The sequence below is a fragment of the Alligator mississippiensis genome, chromosome 16 (genome assembly GCF_030867095.1).
Source record: "Alligator mississippiensis isolate rAllMis1 chromosome 16, rAllMis1, whole genome shotgun sequence".
NCBI lineage: Eukaryota > Metazoa > Chordata > Crocodylia > Alligatoridae > Alligator > Alligator mississippiensis.
In genome coordinates this window covers 19,969,131-19,989,437 of record NC_081839.1, presented here as the reverse complement: position 1 = coordinate 19,989,437, position 20,307 = coordinate 19,969,131, and the positions used below count along the sequence as shown (strand labels likewise).

General features: G+C 47.8%; 1 protein-coding gene and 1 long non-coding RNA gene across 2 annotated transcripts in view; one reads left to right on the top strand and one right to left on the bottom strand.

Moving 5' to 3' along the window:
- Positions 1-20,307, top strand: part of CCDC15 (coiled-coil domain containing 15) — a 47,165-nt gene that overhangs the window by 20,111 nt on the left and 6,747 nt on the right. The window contains exons 6-7 of the mRNA XM_006257991.4: positions 1,586-1,705; positions 8,940-9,043. Of these exons, the coding sequence (XP_006258053.3) occupies positions 1,586-1,705; positions 8,940-9,043 (224 nt within the window). The remainder of the gene's footprint in view (positions 1-1,585; positions 1,706-8,939; positions 9,044-20,307) is intronic.
- LOC109283769 (uncharacterized) lies at positions 14,014-19,411 on the bottom strand. The gene is made up of 3 exons (XR_002091043.2): positions 19,060-19,411; positions 15,104-15,266; positions 14,014-14,505 (listed from the first exon to the last, which is right to left on the bottom strand). It is a non-coding gene; the product is annotated as an uncharacterized LOC109283769 (long non-coding RNA).

Sequence of the window (20,307 nt, the reverse complement as noted above, 5' to 3'; positions counted from 1 at the left end):
GTGCTCGCCAGCTCCGTCCCTGTCGCTGGTGGCTTGCAGGTGCTTGCCAGCTCCATCCCTGCTGCCAACACTGGCTTCTGCGGGTGCTCACCAACCCGATCCCCGCCACTGCCAGCTTCTGCAGGTGCCCCCCCAGACTCAGGAGGCACCAGTCGCCTATTGCCCCAGCGCCTAAAAATGGTGGCGGGAGTCCTTGAACTAAACCTCATTGAATGAGCTTTAGTTCAAGTGCCACTACCACCATTCTTAAGTGCTGGGATGCTTTTAACTGGAGTGGAGCCAAGCGCAGATGCAGGCTACCTGCTGTGGGTTTGGAGCTGTCTGCTCTGCTGTCTTTGCCCTTGGAGTCCCATGCTAGCCATGCCCCCTGCCTGCCTGGCAGCGGGGGGTACAACTCCTCGCCCCCACTGCTGTGGGGCAGGCAGGGGACAGGTGACCGGCACAGGGCTCCTAAGGGAAAGGCAATAGAGTGGAGAGCTCTGAGCAGGAAGGGGTTAGCTACCCCAAAATTTGCCTTAACCTCCCCCTGTAGCCAGCCCTCCCGCTACTCTCCCACCCTGTGCAACTGAGCCCAACCTGCTCCTGCACACTCCGAGCCCAGCCCAGTGCTGCCGCCCCCACCCCACTGAGAAGAGGCTGGCACCGCCTCTGGCCCCAAACCCACAGCAGGTAGCCCACATCTGCTCCATGCACAAATATAGGGGGGCACATGCCTCCCCCGGGGTGCACTCAGTGGTGGGGAGTTGCACCCCCTGAATGAGCTGTCCATGGTACCGTCCCTCTCGCCGCCCCAGCCCCAGGTCTCTTTCACTGCCCTAGCTGGGCAGTGCCCCCAACCCCTACCCCTACTCCACTCCCTCCCTCACTGTGGGGGCCTCAATCTGCATCCAGGGGCCCCGGCCAGAAGGCATATTATATTTATCAGTGACATTATTGGCTACACTGACCAAAAAAAGCTGATAGCTGATAATGTTAATTTTCCTTTTATTGGTGCCAATCCAATATGGTACCAATACATTGGTGCACCTCTAATAACTGCCAAAAAAGAGAGTTTTTTGTTTTATGTTTAGTTTCATCCTCAAATTTACATGGAAATGTTTAAAAATGCCAGTAGATATTTTCTGGTATATGTCACCCTCTGCCATGCATAAAATTGCAAAGAAGTTTATGTTAATGACCGATGTTGTGTATCACTTTATAAATAGTGAAGAGGGCTCATCTGCTGGTTCAAGAGGTCTGTATTTTTGCTATGAACTGAGTAAAGATAATGTAACAACCATGGCAGTGGTATCTTTTGGTATCAATAAAATTATAAGCTCCTATGATGTAATTGTTATGTCTTCATGAGCCTATAGGGATATAAGTATAGCATAACCAGTCTATCTTTGACCCAGAATGAAACTGGGTTAAATGTTGGGTAGGCTGATGCAGATGTGAGTTCGTCAGAGCTCCTGAACTGTAACTCCCCCTTTTTTCTTAAAGTTGTTAAAATATGTTTGTACTAAAATCTTTGATACTTGGGATCTGGAAAGAGCTGAGCCTGCCCTCTACTTGCTGTATTTTGTGATTCTCTCTCTTTCAACAGGTTTATAATAGTTTAATGAAGGAGTCGTGCCTTCCTGGCCCTTCTTTAGCATTCAGGACTGATTACCATGCTCCCCTTGTACTTTGGCCTGGGATAGACGGAGAAGAAACCAAGAAACAGGTGTGTCAACACTGAGTCTTAATCACATTATTGGCATATGGGACTGAGTTATATTGAGGGATGAGGGTGGGACATTGTTCTTTACAGGTTTCCCTCACTTTATGCTGTACATGCGTTCCTGGAAAACAGCACATGACTTAAATTTGCATAAAGCATACACTTTACAATGTAACAAATAGGGATACGTTCCAAGACCTCAACTGTACTGACCCCCAGAGCCATTTCTACCACTTCTACAAGTCAGTTATGGTACTCACCAACAGCAGACAGTACGCACAAGCACGGGGTGGTAGTGAACCATAAGGGGGATGGCAACTACAGAAACATGTGTCACAGAGCGAGGAGCACAGATCCACACAGGAGACTATATTTTGGTCTGCGTCACTCCCACAATGCACCGTACAAAGCAGCCGACTGCAGGCTTCCACAACACCAATTGCATATAATGAATTTTTGGTATAAAAAGTATCATCACATAAGAGCAAATTCGCACATACAGAACCCGCAAAAAGCAAGGGAAACCTGTACAGGCAACCCCCACTTAGTGCTTGGTTTTTCTGGAACCAGTTAAGAGCGCTAAGTGAAACAGTGTTAAGTGAAACCCATTTCCCCATAGGATTTAATGTAAATAAAGATAATTGGTTCCACACCACCTGCCAGCCCAGACCCCATGCTCCCGCAGCCCCAGCATGGGCCCTGCTGGCCCGGGCCCCGCACTCCTGCTGGCCCTGGCTGGGCCACTCTCAGCAAGGCACCATGCAGGCTCCACCAGGGAAGGCTTCAGCTCCTCCCAGCCTGATTGTTCCTCCACCCCAATGGCCCCTGCCAGCCACCAGTGCACCTGTGCACAGCCCCAGCTGCCCCACCCATGGGGGCCTGAGTTGGGGACTCACCCACCCAGGAATTTATGGTGAGAAGGCAGCAGGGCTGTGGCACAGGGGAAGCAGTGGGGCTGCCCACCCACATGTGCCCTGCTTTGCCCTATGGGGGCTCCCTCCATGGCACCCGGCACTGGGATGAGCCTCCACCACCAGATTGCTGCAGGCTCAGGATGGCATCCACGCCCCATGGGTGAGTGTGTGACCAGAGTGGAACAGGGCACAGGCTGCAGCCCGGGGCCAGAGGAACTCTGTGGGCTTGGCTTGCACCAGCCCAAGCCCTGCACTCCTGCTGGTCCTGGCCTTTGGCCCCACACTCCTGCTGCCCAGGCCCCACGCTCATGCCCCTCTACCCGCCCCTTCTCGCTGCCGCCACCACTCCTCCCCACCTGCTGGCCGCTCCAGCACCACATGCCAGAGGACACTGCGCTCCTGCCACCCTGCCCTGGGCCCCGCTGGCCTGGGCTCCCAAACTCATGCTGCCCAGCCCCCGACCCACCCCTTCTCGCTGCTACCGCTCCTCCCCACCTGCTCCTACACCATATGTGGGAGTGGGCCCCAGGCTCCTGCCACCCCTCCCTGGGCTCCTTCACTCACTTCACTCGCTGCCACTGCTTCTCCACACCCCTGTGCTGAGCGTTATAATGAAACGTGCTGAGCACTGAGTGAAAACAGGTAAGTATTTTAAATGAGCACTATAACGAAACCACGGTAAGTGAAACTGCATTAACTGGGGGTTGCCTGTACTCTAAAAAGGCAGGAGGAACTGGTACAATGTATCAAAAGCTGTCAGCATAATTATGTACACAGTAACATGTCTAAGATTGCAGGTAAATTTTATTATGGAATAGTTGAGGATCTGGAACCATAACTACATACCTAATTCCAGTTGATGAGATGATCCTACTTCTTTGCTTAACTATCTACTTCTTCGTGAAAGGCTGGCAAAAACACTGAAGCCAAGGGGAATAGAATACTTACTCGGGCTTTGCCCTTTCCTCTGGGAAAATGAGAGTTGTTTTAACTGAGATTTAAATCAACATTGTTGAAATCTCAACACTTTTACAAAAAATATTTTCTTTCCTGTAAGGTGAGCCCTTTTTTAAGTACAATCAAAGTTTATTTTTTCATTTGCATAAATTGGAGCCCAAACAAACTACAAAGTATCTTTTATGGAAGATGAAGATGGAATATGAAGTTTGGGGGGAGGTGAGAGACCTACTCAATGGACAGGGTAGGTACAAGAATGAATAGTATGAGAAGTGGTGGGGGCAAAGAAGAGTTGCATTAAGAAAGGAATACATATGATAGGACAGGAAGTTCTGGTTCAAGATTCTGTGTGTGCGCGTGCGTGCTTCCTAGACTGGCTGGGACTCTTCCATACTGGAATGTTGCGGGGGAGGGGGCAGGGGAAGAGCAGGGGGTGTACTCATTTAGGGGGTTGGGGGGGAGTTGTTGTTTTTTTCTGTTGGTAAACCCATGCTTTGTGGCTTTTGGCAATCACCACCTGGAGCCATGGAAAAATTCCGCCCTCTCCCTTCCCCCTGTCCCCTTCTCCTCCCCCCCTGCCTTGTGTGTGCTCTTTGCTGGTTTTGCCTTCCTCTGAAGCACTGGGACATTGTCCACAGATAATGCCAGGAGGTTGGATTGGGGTGAGCTAATGCTTCTACTAATACATAGCAAATTCAGAGATTATGAGCTGGATGGTCTTGCTGATTTACCAGTTTTGGAGACTGGAAAGAATTTTCCTGTAGCTCAGACTTGTATAGTCTGGTGGGATGGGAAAGACAGTAAATCTTTTTCTGTAGTGTGGTACATAAACCTTTTACTCAAGATCTTCTCAGCATATATTAACACACTGCTTCTCTGTCACTGCAGTGGCAGGGCATTGGCAGTGAACTAATCTCCCCTACTTATACTTATGGCAAGACATACTTAACTGGGGGAGGGGAAGGACCTAGTCTTGGATTCAGATAAATGTGGTAGTTTTCAAGTGGAGTTGAGTAGCTTATAAGATTTCTTGACCTTACTAGTCTCACTGGAGGACAGCTCAGGAGCTCATTCTTTTGATGACCTGCAAAATAGTCTTTGAGTTTCCAGTGGACATTATAGGAGCATAGCCCAGGAAGCCCTTTCTGGTCCTATCAAGCCAACTCCCTTGTATGCACAGTAATTTAATCAAGGAACCCCTAACATTTCCACTTCAAGCCTTCACACAGCACTATAAGACACAACACCCAAAACACCCTGTGACCCGCCATAGGAATAAGTGGGGGAGATTAGATCACTGTCAGTGCCCTGCTATTGTAATGACAATGAAGCAATCTGTTGATACTCTGAAAGGCCTTACAGGGAGCAAGTGTTGAAATACAAAGAGTGATTTAAATACAGAGGATACAGAAAGGTGTAAGAAAGGAGAGGGGGCACTGATGAGAGAGGCAAAGGCACGTTGAAGAGAAAAAACAAAAGTAAACCCATAGAGACATAGGGCTCATAGACTAATCCAGGTAATGGGGGGAAAGTCTGTTTAAATGTACGTAACACACATTAAATCTGCAAGTCTTTTTATAGCATCTTACTAAGTAAGCTGTTTAGGAAAGCTGATGCATCTTAGAATTAGTCTGAAGTAAGGCAGAGTTAGAATTATAGAAAGTTAAGGTTGGAAAGGACCTCAGGAGGTCATCTCTTCAAACCACCTGCTCAAAACAGGACCATCCCAAACTAGATCATCCTAGCCAAAGCTTTGTCTAGCCAAGTTTTGAAAACCCCCAAGGTTGGAGCTTCCACCACCTCTCTGAATAACCTATTCCAGTGTTTTACTACTCTACAGAGTTGGATGGGTGAAAAATTGGCTGATGGGGCGCATGCAGACAGTAGTGGTGGACAGGTTGTACTCAACCTGGTGATATGTGAGCAGTGGGGTACCCCAGGGCTCGGTCCTTGGGCCCTCACTGTTTAACATCTTTATCAGCGACTTGAACGAGGGGGTGGAAAGCATGCTGTCCAAGTTTGCCGATGACACTAAGATGTGGGGCGAGGTGGACACACTTGAAGGGGGAGAGAGGCTGCAACTAGATTTAGACAGACTACAAAAGCGGGCAGACGAGAATAGGATGGGGTTCAACGTAGACAAATGCAGGGTGCTGCACCTTGGGAGAAGGAATCCATGGCATACATACAGGCTGGGGAGTTCCCTTCTTGAAAGCACAGAGGCAGAAAGGGATCTTGGAGTCATTATTGACTCCAAGATGAACATGAGCCGCCAATGCCAGACCACAGCCAGCAAGGCCAGCCATAACTTGTCATGCATCCAAAGGTGCATCTCAAGCCAGTCCAGAGAGGTGACACTCCCCTCTGCGACTTTGGTCAGGCGGCAGTTGGAGTGCTGCGTCCAGTACTGGGTGCCACACTTCAAAAGGGATGTGGCCAGCCTGGAGAGGGTTCAGAGGAGGGCCACCTGCTTGGTGAAAGGGCAGCAGGACAGGCCTTACGAGGAGAGACTGAAGGACCTGAACCTGTTCAGCCTCAGGAAGTGGAGGCTGAGGGGGACCTGGTGGCTGCCTACAAACTCATCAGGGGAGAGCAACAGCAAATAGGTAGAGCCCTTTTCTCCCCAGCACCACCTGGGGTGACAAGGAACAATAGTAATAAGCTGATGGAGAATAGATTTAGGTTAGAGATCAGAAGGCAATATTTTACAGTTAGGGTTGCCAAAATCTGGAACCATGTTCCCAGGGAAGTGGTCCTCGCCCCTACCTTGGGCAAATTCAAGAGGAAGTTGGACGATCACCTGTCTGGGGTCTTGTGAACCCAGCATTCATTCCTGCCTGTGGCAGCGGGTCAGGCTAGAAGATCTGTTCAGGTCCCTCCTGACCTTAGCTACTATGAAACCCGCACCGGGGGGGGGCTAGTGAGGGGGTGTCACAAGCTTCCCTTGCTGCAACTTGAGACAGTTGCTTCTTGTTCTGTCATCTGCCACCACTGAAAATAGTCTAGCTCCATCCTCTTTCAAATCCCTCTTCTGGTAGTTGCACCTTTTAGACTAATACAGCTTTCTTGAAGTCTTTTAAAAAATAACTATATTATTATAGGTGGTGTTTCTAATATGTAGAATGCGAGATTATCTGGAAGCTTTCCAAAGCTTATCTGTAGTACATAGCAAATTTTCCTCCCTTCTGATTGCTCTAGTTACAATGGAAGCCTTGGGACCAAAGATTTCCTTCAGTCAGTATTTGAGTAGGGGTTCTGATTTCACACATATCACAACTAAGGGGATCAAGACAGACCTTAAAACAATGTGGTCTGAGTAGAAAATGTTTGAAAGGTGTCAAATGAAGAAATATCTTCAGTCTTTTTGCTTCCTCTGTGTAATGCTCATCTCCTGTATCAACTGCTTCCACTTCCTGAGTCAGTGCCTCTCTCGGGGTTGTCCTTCCTTTCAGAGACTCTACTGTAGAAGTCTTGTGAGAACTGTCCAGGGAGTGTTGGTGGCAGGGTACCAACTCCCCCTGTATGGTGATCCGGAAAGTGTTTCAGTAATATCAGAACATAATGTAATTTTCTTTAACCATAAAAATAAAATATTTAAAGTCAAGTTGAAACTATAGTAAGAATAAAATGAAAAATTCCATTTTGATTTCATAGGATCATAGGATAGTAGGGTCAGAAGGGGCCGCAGAAGATCATCTAGTCCAATTTCCTGCCCAAGGCAGGACTGACCCCGTCTAAACCATCCCAATGTCTGTCTAACCTGCTTTTAAAAATCTCCAAGAATGTCCATTTCACAACCTCTCTGCATAGTCTGTTCTGGTGTTTAACCATTTATAGTGAGAAAGTTGTACAAAATATCCAGCCTAAATTTCCCTTCTACAATTTAAGACTATTGCTCTCAATCCTTTCCCTAAGGCTAAGTCTTTTTTGGGGAGGAGGGACACCAAAAGGTGAACTGGATCTGGTCCATGAAGCCACCTGCAGGGCTCCCCACAGGTCCAGAAATTTGGTGGTGGGTAGTGTGGTGGCAGTGTAAATTGCCATGGCTCCTGAATACTTGGTAATTCACAAAACTGCAGCTCATCCTTCCACCAAAGTTTCAGACCCATAGGCAGCCCCATGGGCCAGATGAGACAGCTTCATGTGCTGAGTCGGGACTGTAGATGAATCCTGCACAGCCAAGTGAGTTGAGCACCACTAGTCTCTCTCTATCTTCTCTATATTCACCTTTCAGTTGTTCAAAGGTTGTTATCAAATCCACCACTGCCCGCCCGCCCTCCCCCCCAGTCTCTTCTCCAGGATAAATAACTACTTCTTTTAAATCTTTCCTCAGGCATGATGTGTTCCAGACCTCTTGCTGGACTCTTTCCAATCTGTTCACATATCGGAGTGAGGGGTCCAAAACTGGACAGGGTATTCTAAGCAAAACCTCAGCAGTGCCAAATAGTGGGAGAACTGCTTCCCATGATTTGCAAATGAGTTTCTAGTAATACAGCCTACATATAATATGGTGTTGGCTCATATTCACTTCATGGTCCACTGTGAATCCTGTGTCCCTTTTTGCAGTACTGGAGCCTAACCAGTGTTTCCTCGGTCTATATTTGGTCATGTGATTGTTCTGTTCCAAGCATAAGACTTTCCACTTGTTCTTGCTGAATTTCATTTGAGTTCATTCAGACCATTTCTCTAGTTTTATCAAGGTAATTCTGAATCCTAGCCCTAATCTCCAGAATGTCTGCAGTTCCATTCAGTTTGGTGTTGTCCACAAATTTTAATAGTTTAAAGAATATTTTCCATTGAAAATTCTATTGAAATCATCTTGTTTTGATTTCAGTAAAATGGAAGAAAGGCACCTGGATTTTTTTTTTTTTTTTACCAGTTCTAGTAAATATTTTCTGTTTCCTACATTACATCTTGTAGCAGCTACAGCAATTACTTGAGTAAATGGAAGGAAAGAATTCATGAGACCACTGTTGTTATTAAGAGGGCACTCTGGAAAGGTTTGAGATCTTGGTCTTTTCCTTGCTATTAGGTAGCATATGATGCTGTGTCTTTCATTCAGTCCTGCAACATATGCAGTGTGAAAACATATTCTTCCATTAAGGAGAAACAGAAGCTCTAAGCTGATAAGCTGGGATTAAGCAGAGATGATTGACACTACTGTCTGTGGCCAGAATTAATGTTTTTGTAACAGCCAGCAACAGGCAAATTCTGTAGCAGATTCTACAGGGTTTTGATTATAGGGTTTTTTTGTGATTAAAGGATTTCTGTGATTTGAAAAATCATCTTGGCTCAAACATAAACCCATTAATGCTCACAGTGCTCCTTGCATTGCCACCAAGACATCTTATTTTTCTTTCCTGTAGCGTCAAAACCAGTACCTGAGGTATAGACGTCTCTTTATGGATATTGAGAGAGAACAAGTAAAGGAACAGCAAAGACTAAAAGAACAACAAAAGAAAATAGCAAAGTAAGTGGACCAGCAACTGGAAGGCCTAAAATTGGGCAACGCCTGTGAAATCTGTGGGGGGAGAAAACTTGCTGAAAATAAAATGCTGGCTCCCCAGAGGGGGGCTGGCCTTATGACGGACAGCCCTTGCAACCAGTCAGTGGCAAGGGGGAGGGCCCTGCCACGATCAACCCATGAAAATGGTGGCCAGCCCTGTGATCTTCCTGTTAAATCAATTGGCCACCTCCTGGAGTTGGATAGATCCCTACTAAAAGGACATTTGTGATTTACCTAGTTTGACCTTTCCCCATAACATAGGAATCTTTTATAAAAAGTGGAAATTGGTTATATGGGCCAAATACAGCCCATGGAGCCAGAGGTATCCAGCCTGCGGGGTTCCCCACAGGTCAGGAAATGTGGCAGCAGGGACCTGGTGGCTGTAAATATGGCCACCCTACCCTGCTGCCAACTTCCCAAAACCCAAGCCCTGTAGAGCAGGTTAGGACTGGGTCACACCCAGTCCCACAGCTGGTTGGGGTCAGGCCACATCCCCTTCCCCTATGGGGTGGGGTTGGGGCCAGGTCAGATTCCCCTCCCTACCTCCTTCTCTCCCCACCATAGGGCTGGACCACAACCCCCTCCCCCCACAGGGCTGGGCCATGCCACTTTCCCCTGTGGTACCAGGCCATACCCTGTCTCCTGCCTGCAGAGCCAGATTAGAGCCAGTATGCCCCTTGCCCCACTCTGTGGGGCCAAATGGGGTACTGCTCCAACTGCTCTGTACTGGATTGGGATCACTGGCAGATCTGGCCTGCAGATGGCCTGGCCATTACCCACATGACCCGCTGGCTAAAAAAGTTGAGCACCGCTGATCTAATCCAACCCCTTTGGTGACACAGGATCATCCCTGTGTCAACCCACCCTATACGAATTCATTGTCTAATCTTTTTGCAAAACTACATGGTAAACCCTGACAACACAAAACATAACACCCATACCTGCCACAGGTAAAACTGGGGGACTATGGTGGCCAATGTCTCAGTGCTGTAAAGGTTATTTATATAAGCTTGAGAGATCCAAGGAAGAGGGCCGTGCACCCTACTATAGAAGAAGGTAAAAGCCCCCCCCCCCCCCCCCCCCCCCCGTAGTCCATACCAATCTGACTATGGTCTAAAATTTCTTTCTGACCCAAAATAGTGATGAATATGACCCTGAGCAGAGGGGCAAGATCCTCTAGCCAGGAACCTCTGGCTTTAAGTCCCAGCAGAAGTATTGGGACACCCCAGTTTGAAATCCCAGCCCTGGCTGCAGCCGGCACCCAGTACCTCTGAGGAAGGCTTAAAAAAACTGACATTGTAGCAGCAAGGTGAAAATTCCCTCCCAGCCCCATGTGGCAACCAGCAAAGCCCAGAAGCATGGAAAATACCTATAGTAGAATGTAGAGGCATAACTGTGCTATGGTCCTCCCCAACCAGTGGCTGTCCAACCTCTTCTTGAACACTGCCAGTGGTAGAGAGTCCACAACTTCCTTAGGCAGTCTATTCCACTGTTTTGCTGTTCTGACAGTGAAGAAGTTTTTCCAGATATCGACTCTCAACCTACTTTGCTGCAACTTCAGGCCATTGGACTGCATCCTCCTGTCTGCAGTAGGAGGGAAAAGGTGCTTTCCCTCTTTATAGCAGCCCTTCAACTATTTGAAGACTGCTATTATGTCCCCTCAAGCACCTTTTTCTGGAAGCTAAATATGTCTGGCTCCTTCAGCCTGTCCTTGTGCGACTTGCCTTCCAAGCCCTTTGTTGCCCACCTCTGGACCCTTCCAACCTCTCCACGTCCTTTTTAAAATGTGGAACCCAAAGCTGTACATAGTACTCCAGGTGACGCCTAACCAGTCCTGAGTACAGAGGCCCTATCACAGGGGTAGGCAATGTTTTTTGACCGGAGTGCCGAAAAAAAACACTACCTTGGAAGGTGCCAGAGTGCTGACATGCCAGAAAAACAAAATGTGGGGGGGCTCCATGGCAGGACACACTAGTGCACATGCAGTCACCATCAGCATGGAGCTGATGCCAGAGCTGTGGAGCCCAGCGCAGCTGTTTGCAGCCTGCTTGCTGCAGCTGCCCAGAGCCCAGGCTGGCTACAAATAACTGCGCTGGGCTCTGGAGCCCCACCATCAGCTCTGTGCCGGCAATGGGGGAGACCAGGGTTGAGCTGCCTCAGGCCCCCCTCCCCCTCCGCTCTAAGACATGCATGCATGTGCCAGTACAGAGCTGATGCTGGAGCCTGGCACAGCTGTTTGCAGCCTGCCTGCTGCACCCAGCCCCAGCTCTAGGTAGCTGCTGCCAACCATAGAACCTGGGCTGCTTGCAGCTTCCCAGCTGCCTGCTGGGAGCAGCTCAGGCTCCGGGGTTGGCAGCAACTACCCAGAGCCAAGGCTGGGGCTGGCGTGCCAAGCAAAATGGCCTCATGTGCCATGCTTGGCACACGTGCTGGGGATTGCCGACCCCTGCCCTATCACCTCCTGTGTCTTGCCACCTAATGCTTGTTGATGTAACCTAAAACTACACTCTCCTTTTTTTGCACCTGTATCACTCTGCAGACTCATACTGAGCCTGTGATCAAGACTCCCCGTCCCTTTTCCATAATGCTGCCATCCAGCCTAGTGTCACCTATTTTGTATCTGTGTTTTTGATTTACTCTTCCTGACCTGTAGTGTCTTGCATTTGTCAGTGCTGAGCTTTATCCTGTTGGCTCTAGCTTAGCTTTCCAGGTATAAAGATCCTTCTGAATTGTGCCTCTCATCCTCCAATATGTTCACAGTCCTTCTTAGTTTGTGTTGCTTAAAGAGGGAGACAAACAGCCTAGAGTAGTAGAACTAGTCTGGAGAAGAGAATACTCAAGGCGATTGCAAGAGCCTGGAAACAAGCTTTTTTCTTGTGGCCATAGGGGACAGGGCTAGGAGTAGTGGCCTCAAGCTGCGCCAGAGGAAACTTTAAATTGGAGGTCAGGAGGAACTTTCTGACTATCTAGAGAAATTGTAGGATCTTCATCCTTAGAAATTTTCAAAAGCAGACATTTATCTGGGATAGTTTAGTCAGGATGACCCTGCCTTAAGCAGGAGGCTAGGTTAATTTGAGGTCCCTTCTAGCCCTACTTTCATGTGATCATATTATTTCTTGATCCTTTGGGATTACCAGGGAAACCTGTAAAGGCTCAAGGCCTGATTATTCAGCATTTGTCTACTAAAACAGTTGGTCCTTCTCCCATACCTAAAACTCCAACAGTGCCAGATCATGACATTTTCTCTGCATAAGAGATGTGATCCGGTAGTGTCTCATGCTGAAAAATCGTTACCCATCTTTCCCACCACACCAGAAACCTAGGAGATCAGAAGTCCCTGCTATATGCAGATCCAGGGGGAGGTGTTGGGACGCACGTGGCCACAGCCCCCTTCAGCTGTGGCACATACATCATGAGCGCTCTGATCTCCTTGGGTCATCAGCATGCCTACTGGAGCCTGCGTCAGCATGAGTCCAGAACCCAGGGGGTGAATGTCACTGCCACTTGCCCCCATCCCCTTGCTTGTCACCCAGTTCAGCAGCAGTGAGGGGGGGTAGGTGGAGAGCAGCAGTGACATTCTCCCCCTTGGATTCCTGAGCTGGGACAACTCAGGCTCTAGAGCAGGAGTGGGCAAAATGGTGGATCTGGCCAGTGGCCCGACTCCTTTTCCAACCAGCCCCTGGCTGGGGCCAGTTTCCATGGAGACCCCAGCAGCAGCCAAGCTGTGATAGCACAGGGCTGGGGTTTCTGTGGAGGCCAGTCCCAGCAGCGCTGGCAAGGCACGTGGCAGGGCGCGGAGGTGCTCTGGAGCCGGGCTGGGATCTTGCAGGGTGACAGCATGGTCTAGAGCCAGGGCAGAGCCACGATCTGCAGCCTGCATGCTCCAAGCAGAGATGTGCAGGCAGTGGATCGTGGCTCTGCCTTGGCTCCTTGCAGCAGTGACAACGCAGTCTGGAGCCAGGGCAGAGCCATGATCCACTGCCTGCATGCTCCTGCCCAGGGTACACAGGCTGCAGATTGCAGCTCTTCCCTGTCTGGACCATGCTGTCACCACCATAAAATCCAAACCCGGCTCCGAAGCAGCTGCCTGCCCTGCAGCACACCCTGCTAGCAAGGGTAGCACTAGGGAAGGGCTTGGGGGGCTACAGACACCCCAAAATTCCCTGTAGCCCCCCATAGCTGCCCCTCTCAGTGGTGCTACCCTGCTGCCCATCCTGCATAGGAGGCTGCAGCTGAGCCCGCCCTGCTTCCACCTGCAGCGCAACCCCCTGTCAGTCCCCCCACCAGGAATAAGGTGGCACTGCTGCTGCATGCCAATGCTGCTGGGGCCTGTCTCCACAGAAACCCCATGCTATCACAGCGCGGCTGCTGCTGTGGTCTCTGGAAACCGGCCTCGGCCACGCAGGCAAGGGCTGCTGGGAAATCGAGTCCACTGCTGGCTGGATCCAGCCCATGGGCTGGACTTTGCCCACTCCTGCTCCAGAGACCAGTGAGCTCAGAGAATTCATTGTGCATGTGCTGCACTGCTGAAGGGGATGTGTGGCTGACTTCTGCCGCTGATCCATGTGAACCCTACATATGGCACTGTTTCTTCCCTCCTGTTCAGTTCTTCTGCTGCCTTGGTCAGCTATGCTATGGTACCTGTAAATTTACTGAGACATATTCCCCTCACAGTAGTATTGTGTCCAACACAGTCATTTAGCTTTCTCTCCCCTGTTCCACTGGCACAGCCTTAAAGAAGCTTTCAACATCATCCTTGTGAGCAACACCAATTCTGACACTAGTTGGCTACTACTAGTTGGATGTTACATGCAACCTCAAGGCTTGCTGCATTGTTGCAGAACTGTCACAGGCCAGCTGGGCACTGTGAGTATATCAATTTAGCCACTGGGCTGTTTGGTTCGGGATCAAGGAGGCAGGGTTGGGAGTAAAGCAATGGCAAATTTATTATAGCTTATACACACATAACAGTTAACAGAAAGATAAATGCGATAAGCAGATAATGCAGTATTAAAGAGCTAATAGTAAATAATAACAACAGATAATAACAACAGATAGATAGATCAATCTGTCGCAGGCCAGCTGGGCACTGCGAGGGTATCAGCCACTGGCTGTTTAAAACAACAAATAGACAGACATGGGTTGGTAACTTATCGATAGTCGCTCAATGCCAAGTGCGCGCCAGGTGATTCCAGCGAAGTCAGGTGTCCCTGATTGACACAGTCAGAGGGATTACTGGGGAAGATTCCTTGATCAGGATCTGATCCTCACTCACACCGGGAGTCCAGGGTCCGGCCGTGGAACAGCAGTGACCATTCTGTTCCCTCCTTCCTGCTGGTCACCTGATGCACACTCTTTTTATATCTAGTCTTATGCTAATCTGCTGGCTTTAGAGTCATTCACAATCTTGTCCTATAGCTGTTACCCTATAGGATTAAAAGGTGTTAAAAATTATTATAAAAGGTTACTACCCAAACTTGGGTTTATCCAATAAGCAAATTACAATGCAGCATCTTCAGGTTTGAAATTGACATTACTCCGCCTAAATCCAACCCCTTTAGATCTCTCTGACTATGCTTTTTTTTGAGATGTACTTTCCTGGAATGTGCTGGGTAGGCCAGGCGGTTGAATCCAGTTTTTATTATCATCAAGACTAAATTCTGAGCAAGAAAAAAACCGTTAGGTCAGCTAATATTACAACTATAGCTTTGTCTTTGAGGTCTAGTCAGTTCCACAACAGTTACAAGTTACATTTGCGGGTTACAAAAATACAAGCTTTATATTAGAGAAAAATTCCAAATGCCTCTAAGAAGCACATATTTATTGCTTATTAATTTCTTTGGTTTTGGCCATCACACAGAACATCCTATGGGACCAACCACTGTCTCAGTGGCATACAAGCTATCCCATTCTACCTGTCTGGCCCGTTTGACTTTGGACCTGCTAGCAGGCCCTGTGTAGCCTGGCAAACTAGGTTCAGCTCTTGGTTCCTCCACGTCATCTTTCCTGTTAATGTTGAGTTACCTTAGTTTCTCTCCAGACCACTAAGAACACTGATCCCTAACAGGAGACTCTTGGGAACCTTCTTCCCAGGCACCACTTGATCCAATTGTGGCTTCTAGGCTTGAAGAGTTGCTTATGCACTCACAAACTCCCTGGAGGAGATTTGATTACTATGTCTTGATTCCTAAGAGAAAAGTCAAAAATTAGTTGCCATCCTTCTTAAGAAGGCTTAACACTTACTTTTATCCACAAACTCAAGTTCAAGATGGTCACCCTTGGAAGGTATTATTCTGTTCTTATATGTGGAGGAATGATTTGTGTCTCTTTAAACACAGAACATTTACTTCAATACTGCCATATGACTCTTGCAGTTTTTATCATTCACAACCATCACCTATATAAGGTCCTGTGCTTTGGCCTCTCTATGGCCCTAAGTATTTTCACCAAGGTCCTTTTGGTGATAGCCCCAAAGGGAGGCAGAAGATGAATCTACTCTTATCTCAACAAATGATTATTAGGAGGAGATGCCTTCAAACAAAAACAGCCAAATGACAGTAGCCCATTCCAGTCTTTAGGTCTGATGTCATGGTAGGTGTGTGCTATAGACCACCAGACCAGGTGGATGAGGCTTTCTTCAAACAACTAGCAGAAGCTTCCTGATCACAAGCCCTGGTTCTTATGGGGAACTTAAATCACTCTAACATCTGCTGGAAAAGAATACAGCAGTACACAGGCAATCCAGGAAGTTTTTGGAGAGTTTTGGGGGCAACTTCCTGGTGCAAGTGTTGGAGAGGCCAAGTAGGGGTCATGCTCTTCTTGACCTGCTGCTCACAAACAAGGAAGAATTGGTGGGGAATGTAGTATATGGCAACTTAGCAGCAACTTGATTGAGTTCCTGAGGAGAGAAAAGAAGAACAGCAGCAGAGTAAGGACCCTGAACTTTAGAAAAGAGACTTTGACTCAGGGACCTGATGGGCAGGATCCTCTGGGAGGCCAATCCTGAGGAGAAAAGGAGTCCAGGAGAGCTGGTTGTATTTTTAAAAAGCCCTACTAAGGGTGCAAGACAGGAAGACTAGCAAGTATGGCAAAAGGCCAGTTTGCCTAAGCAGGGAATTCCTCAGTGGGCTAAAACACAAAAAGGAAGTTTACAAGAAGTGGAAGCTTGGGCAAAGGACTAAGGAGGAATATAAGAATATTGCTTGGGCATGCAGGGTTGAAGTCAGGAAGGCCAAAGTGTAACTGGAGTTGCAGCTAGCAAGGGATGTGAAGGGTAACAAGAAGTGTTTCTACAAGTAACAAGAGGAAGATGAGGGAAAGCTCAGGTCCCTTAACTAAGTTCGGAAGGCAACTTAGTCACAGATGATGCAGAACAGGCTGAAGGGCTTGGTGCTTTTTTAACCTTAGTCTTCACAGGCAGGTCAGCTCCCAGACTACTGTACTGGGCAGCACAGCTTGAGGAGGAGGTGAGAAGCCAACAGTGGTGAAAGAACAGTGTAGGGACTATTTATAAAAGCTGGACATGTGAAAATCCATGAGGCTGGTTGCAGTGCACCCAAGGGTGCTGAGAAAGTTGGCTGATGTGATTGCAGAGCCACTGGCCGTTACCTTGAAAACTTGTGGCAACTGGGAGAGTTCCCAGGTGATTGGAAAAGGGCAAATATGGTGCCCATCTTTAAGAAAGGGAAGAAGGAGGAATCCAGTTCTAAGCAGTCAGAAGAGGTGGTGGTAATTAGGAAGAGTCAGCATTGATTTACCAAGGGCCAAGTCATGCCTGACTAACCTGATTGCCTGCTATGATGAGATGACTGGCTCTGTGAATGTGGGAAGAGCACTAGATGTTATATACCTTGACTTAGGCAAAACATTTGATTCAGACAACATTTTCCGATAGCATTCTGACAACATTCTCACAAGCAAGCTAAGGAAGTACAAGTTGAATGAATATAGTTTGTTTTATCCATAAGGTGGATAAGAAACTGGCTGGATCGTCAGGCTCAAAGGGTAGTGATCAATAACTCAATGTCCAGTTGGCAGCTGGGCTGAAGTGGAGTGTTCTAGCAGTTGGTCATGGGGCCAGTTTTGCTCAATATGTCCATCAGTGACTTGGAAGGTTGGAGGGAGTGCACCCTCAGCAAGCTTACAGATAACACCAAAGGTGGGGGAGTAGTAGATACACTGGAGGGTAGGGCTAGGATTCAGGGACACCTTGACAAATTGGAGGATTGGACCAAAGGAAGTCTCATGAGGTTCAGTGAGGAAAAGTCCTGTACTTAGGATGGGAAAGTCCCATGCACCCATACAGGCTGGAGACTGACTGGTTAAGCAGTAGCTCTCCAGAAAAGGACCTGGGGGTTTCATTGGACGATAAGTGGTATATAAGCCAGCAGTATCTTCTTGTTGTGAAGACATCTGCCAGCATACTGGTCTGCGTTAGTAGGAGTGTTGCCAGTAGATCAAGGAAAGCAATTATTCCCCTCTACTTGGTACTAGTGAGGCTCATCTGGAGTACTGCATCCAGTTTTGAGCCCCCTGCTGCAGAAAGAATGTGGACAAATTGGAGAGAGTCCAGTGGAAGGCAATGAAAATGGATAGGGGCTGGGACCTCATGATTTTTGAGGAGAGCCTGGAGGAATTGGGCTTATTTAATCTGGAGAAGAGAAGACTGAGGCGGGTATTTAATAGCAGCCTTCAACTATATGAAGGGTGGTTTCAAAGAGAATGGAGCCTGATTGTTCTTAGTGGTGTCAGAAAACAGAACCAGGAGCAATGGGTGCCTCTAGGTGTGTGGGACATCTGCTCTGGCACACTAACTACAGCGGGTTGGAACAGACTCTGATTATTTAAGTCTGCTGGAGCATGCTAATTAGCATGTGCCAGTAGCCTAAGCATCTCATGTATTCAGCATCCCTGCACTTCAAAATGGTGGCAGGGGAACTTAACTAGAGCTTGTTGAACGAACTTTAGGTAAAGCACCCCTGCCGCTGTTTTGAAGCACAGAACGCTGAATACACACGACTCTGCCGACACTTTAATTAGTGGCTCACAAGAGCATGGAGAGCAGCTTCCTCCCCGCCCCCCTCCTCAAGAGCGGCTTCCCCCCTGCCCGCAAGCATGTGCAAAGACATCCACTTGTCTCCAGTTTCAGCAAGGGAAGTTTAGGTTAGATAAGGAAAAACTTGCTCACTAGGAGAATAGTAAAACACTGGAACAGGTTACCCAGAAAGGTTGTGGAATCTCTATCCTCAGAGGTTTTTAATACCTAAGTAGACAAAGCCTTGGCTGGGATGATCTAGTTGGGCATGGTCCTGCTTTGAGCAAGAGATTAGACTAGATGACCTCCTGAGGTCCCTTCTAACTCTAATTTTCTATGATTCTATGATTGTCAATCTGGAAAAACCAAAGCTGGTCTTCGTATGAAGACTCTACTTCATAGGAGCCACCCAGGACTTTGTGCTAGCAAAGGTTTGTCTCTATCAAGACTACTACTAGCTAAGGGAGCTCATCCTTTTGGTCAAGATTGTGTATAACAGCAACAGAAAGGACTTGTTTCTCCATTACTAGGTTCTTGGTCTCATATCTTTCATATCTTTTGCCCAAGCTGGGTTCCATTTCCCAGCCAGCCCCTGCCCACGTCAGTGTAGCCAGTTTCCATGGAGACCCCAGTAGCGGTGGCACTGTGACAGTGCGGGACCAGGGTTTCCTTGGAAAGTGGCCTCAGCTGTGCTGGCAGGGTGCACAGCTGGGTGGGGAGCTGCTCGGGGCCAGGGCTGGGATCTTGCAGCAGTGATGATAGCACCACTGTCCAGCAGGTAGTGCTTAGGGATCATTAAGGCACAATTAACCCTTAAATAGAACGTGAAATACAAACACAGACAAGTCAGTGTCCTAAAATCAGTCTAACTTTGTTAGTACAACAAGTATTATCTCAGCAATTTCTATATTCAGAGAGAGAAAAACACTTAGTACAGTTATCTCACCCAATCCCAAATGTTACTTTGCTCAACGGTAAAGACGGCCACTCAGTTCCTGAAGCAAAGGGTGCATCATTGGCTGTGCGTTGAAAGATGGATTTATGATGATGATGATGACAATGCTTAACTTTCTTGCTCCCCCCTTTTATGCTTTTCTTTAACTTGACTCCTTTCATGACTCCTTGCTTTCAGATTGGTCTCTCTGCAGTGAGCATATTGCCCATATTTTATCCTGTCAGGATATTCCTTTGTTCAACAGACCCATCATGAGCACACCTCTTAATTTGACTGTTTCCCGATGTTTTACTTTGGGCTCCTTTATCACTTTTCATTAATATATCCAATCATTTCATCCCTCTGGTTCAGCTGGTTAGTGCCAAGTTAAGTTAATTTGAGCTAGTAACAAAACTATTATTATGTTGTGTTAGAAAAACTTCTCACAGTGATAGAAAAGGAAAGAAACATCATGCAAGCAAACTCAAGGCCATAAGCTGATTGCAAGAGGCAAGGTCAGCTGATATTGCAAACACCAACAAAATGAAAAGTTCTGTATAGCTTCATTGTTATTTGAACTTCAGGCTGAATATAACAGAAAACTTTAAACAATAGTATAATTCACTACTCTAGAAATGGGTGCAACTTTAACCATAAAATATGACAAGCTACCCTAACAGTGATAGCGTGGTCTGGAGCCAGGGCAGAGATGCAATCCACTGCTTCTACCACACCTCTTGTCCAGGGTATGCAGACAGTGGATCAGCTCTGCCCCAGTTTCAGACCATGCTGTCACTGCTGCAAGATCCCAGCTCTGGAGCAGCTCCCCACCCAGCTGCACCCCCTGTCTGTGCTGCTGGGGCCAGTCTCTATGAAAACCAGTCAGTGACCCAGCAGGGGCTGCTGGAAAATGGAGTCTACTGTAGACCTGTTCCGGCCCATGGGTTGGACTTTGCTCGTCCCTGTTGTACACCATCCTTCACCTCTGGGACTTGCAAACCTGCATATGTGTGTGATACTCTCTAGAGAGAAACTCTTTGGACATGATCGGCATAGAACTTCGTATTGTCCTTGGTTGAAGAATCTGGCAAGTCTTTGATAGGAGTCATATATTTATGCTCTTTTTCTCCCTGTGCATAAAAACTGTAATAAGCAGTTCTTGGCTGGGCTGGGGATAACAGACCTGAGATCAACAGGTGCAAGGTCCCTGGGTTCCAGAGATTAACCTCCAGATTTGATCAACTGGAACTGTAGGCAATA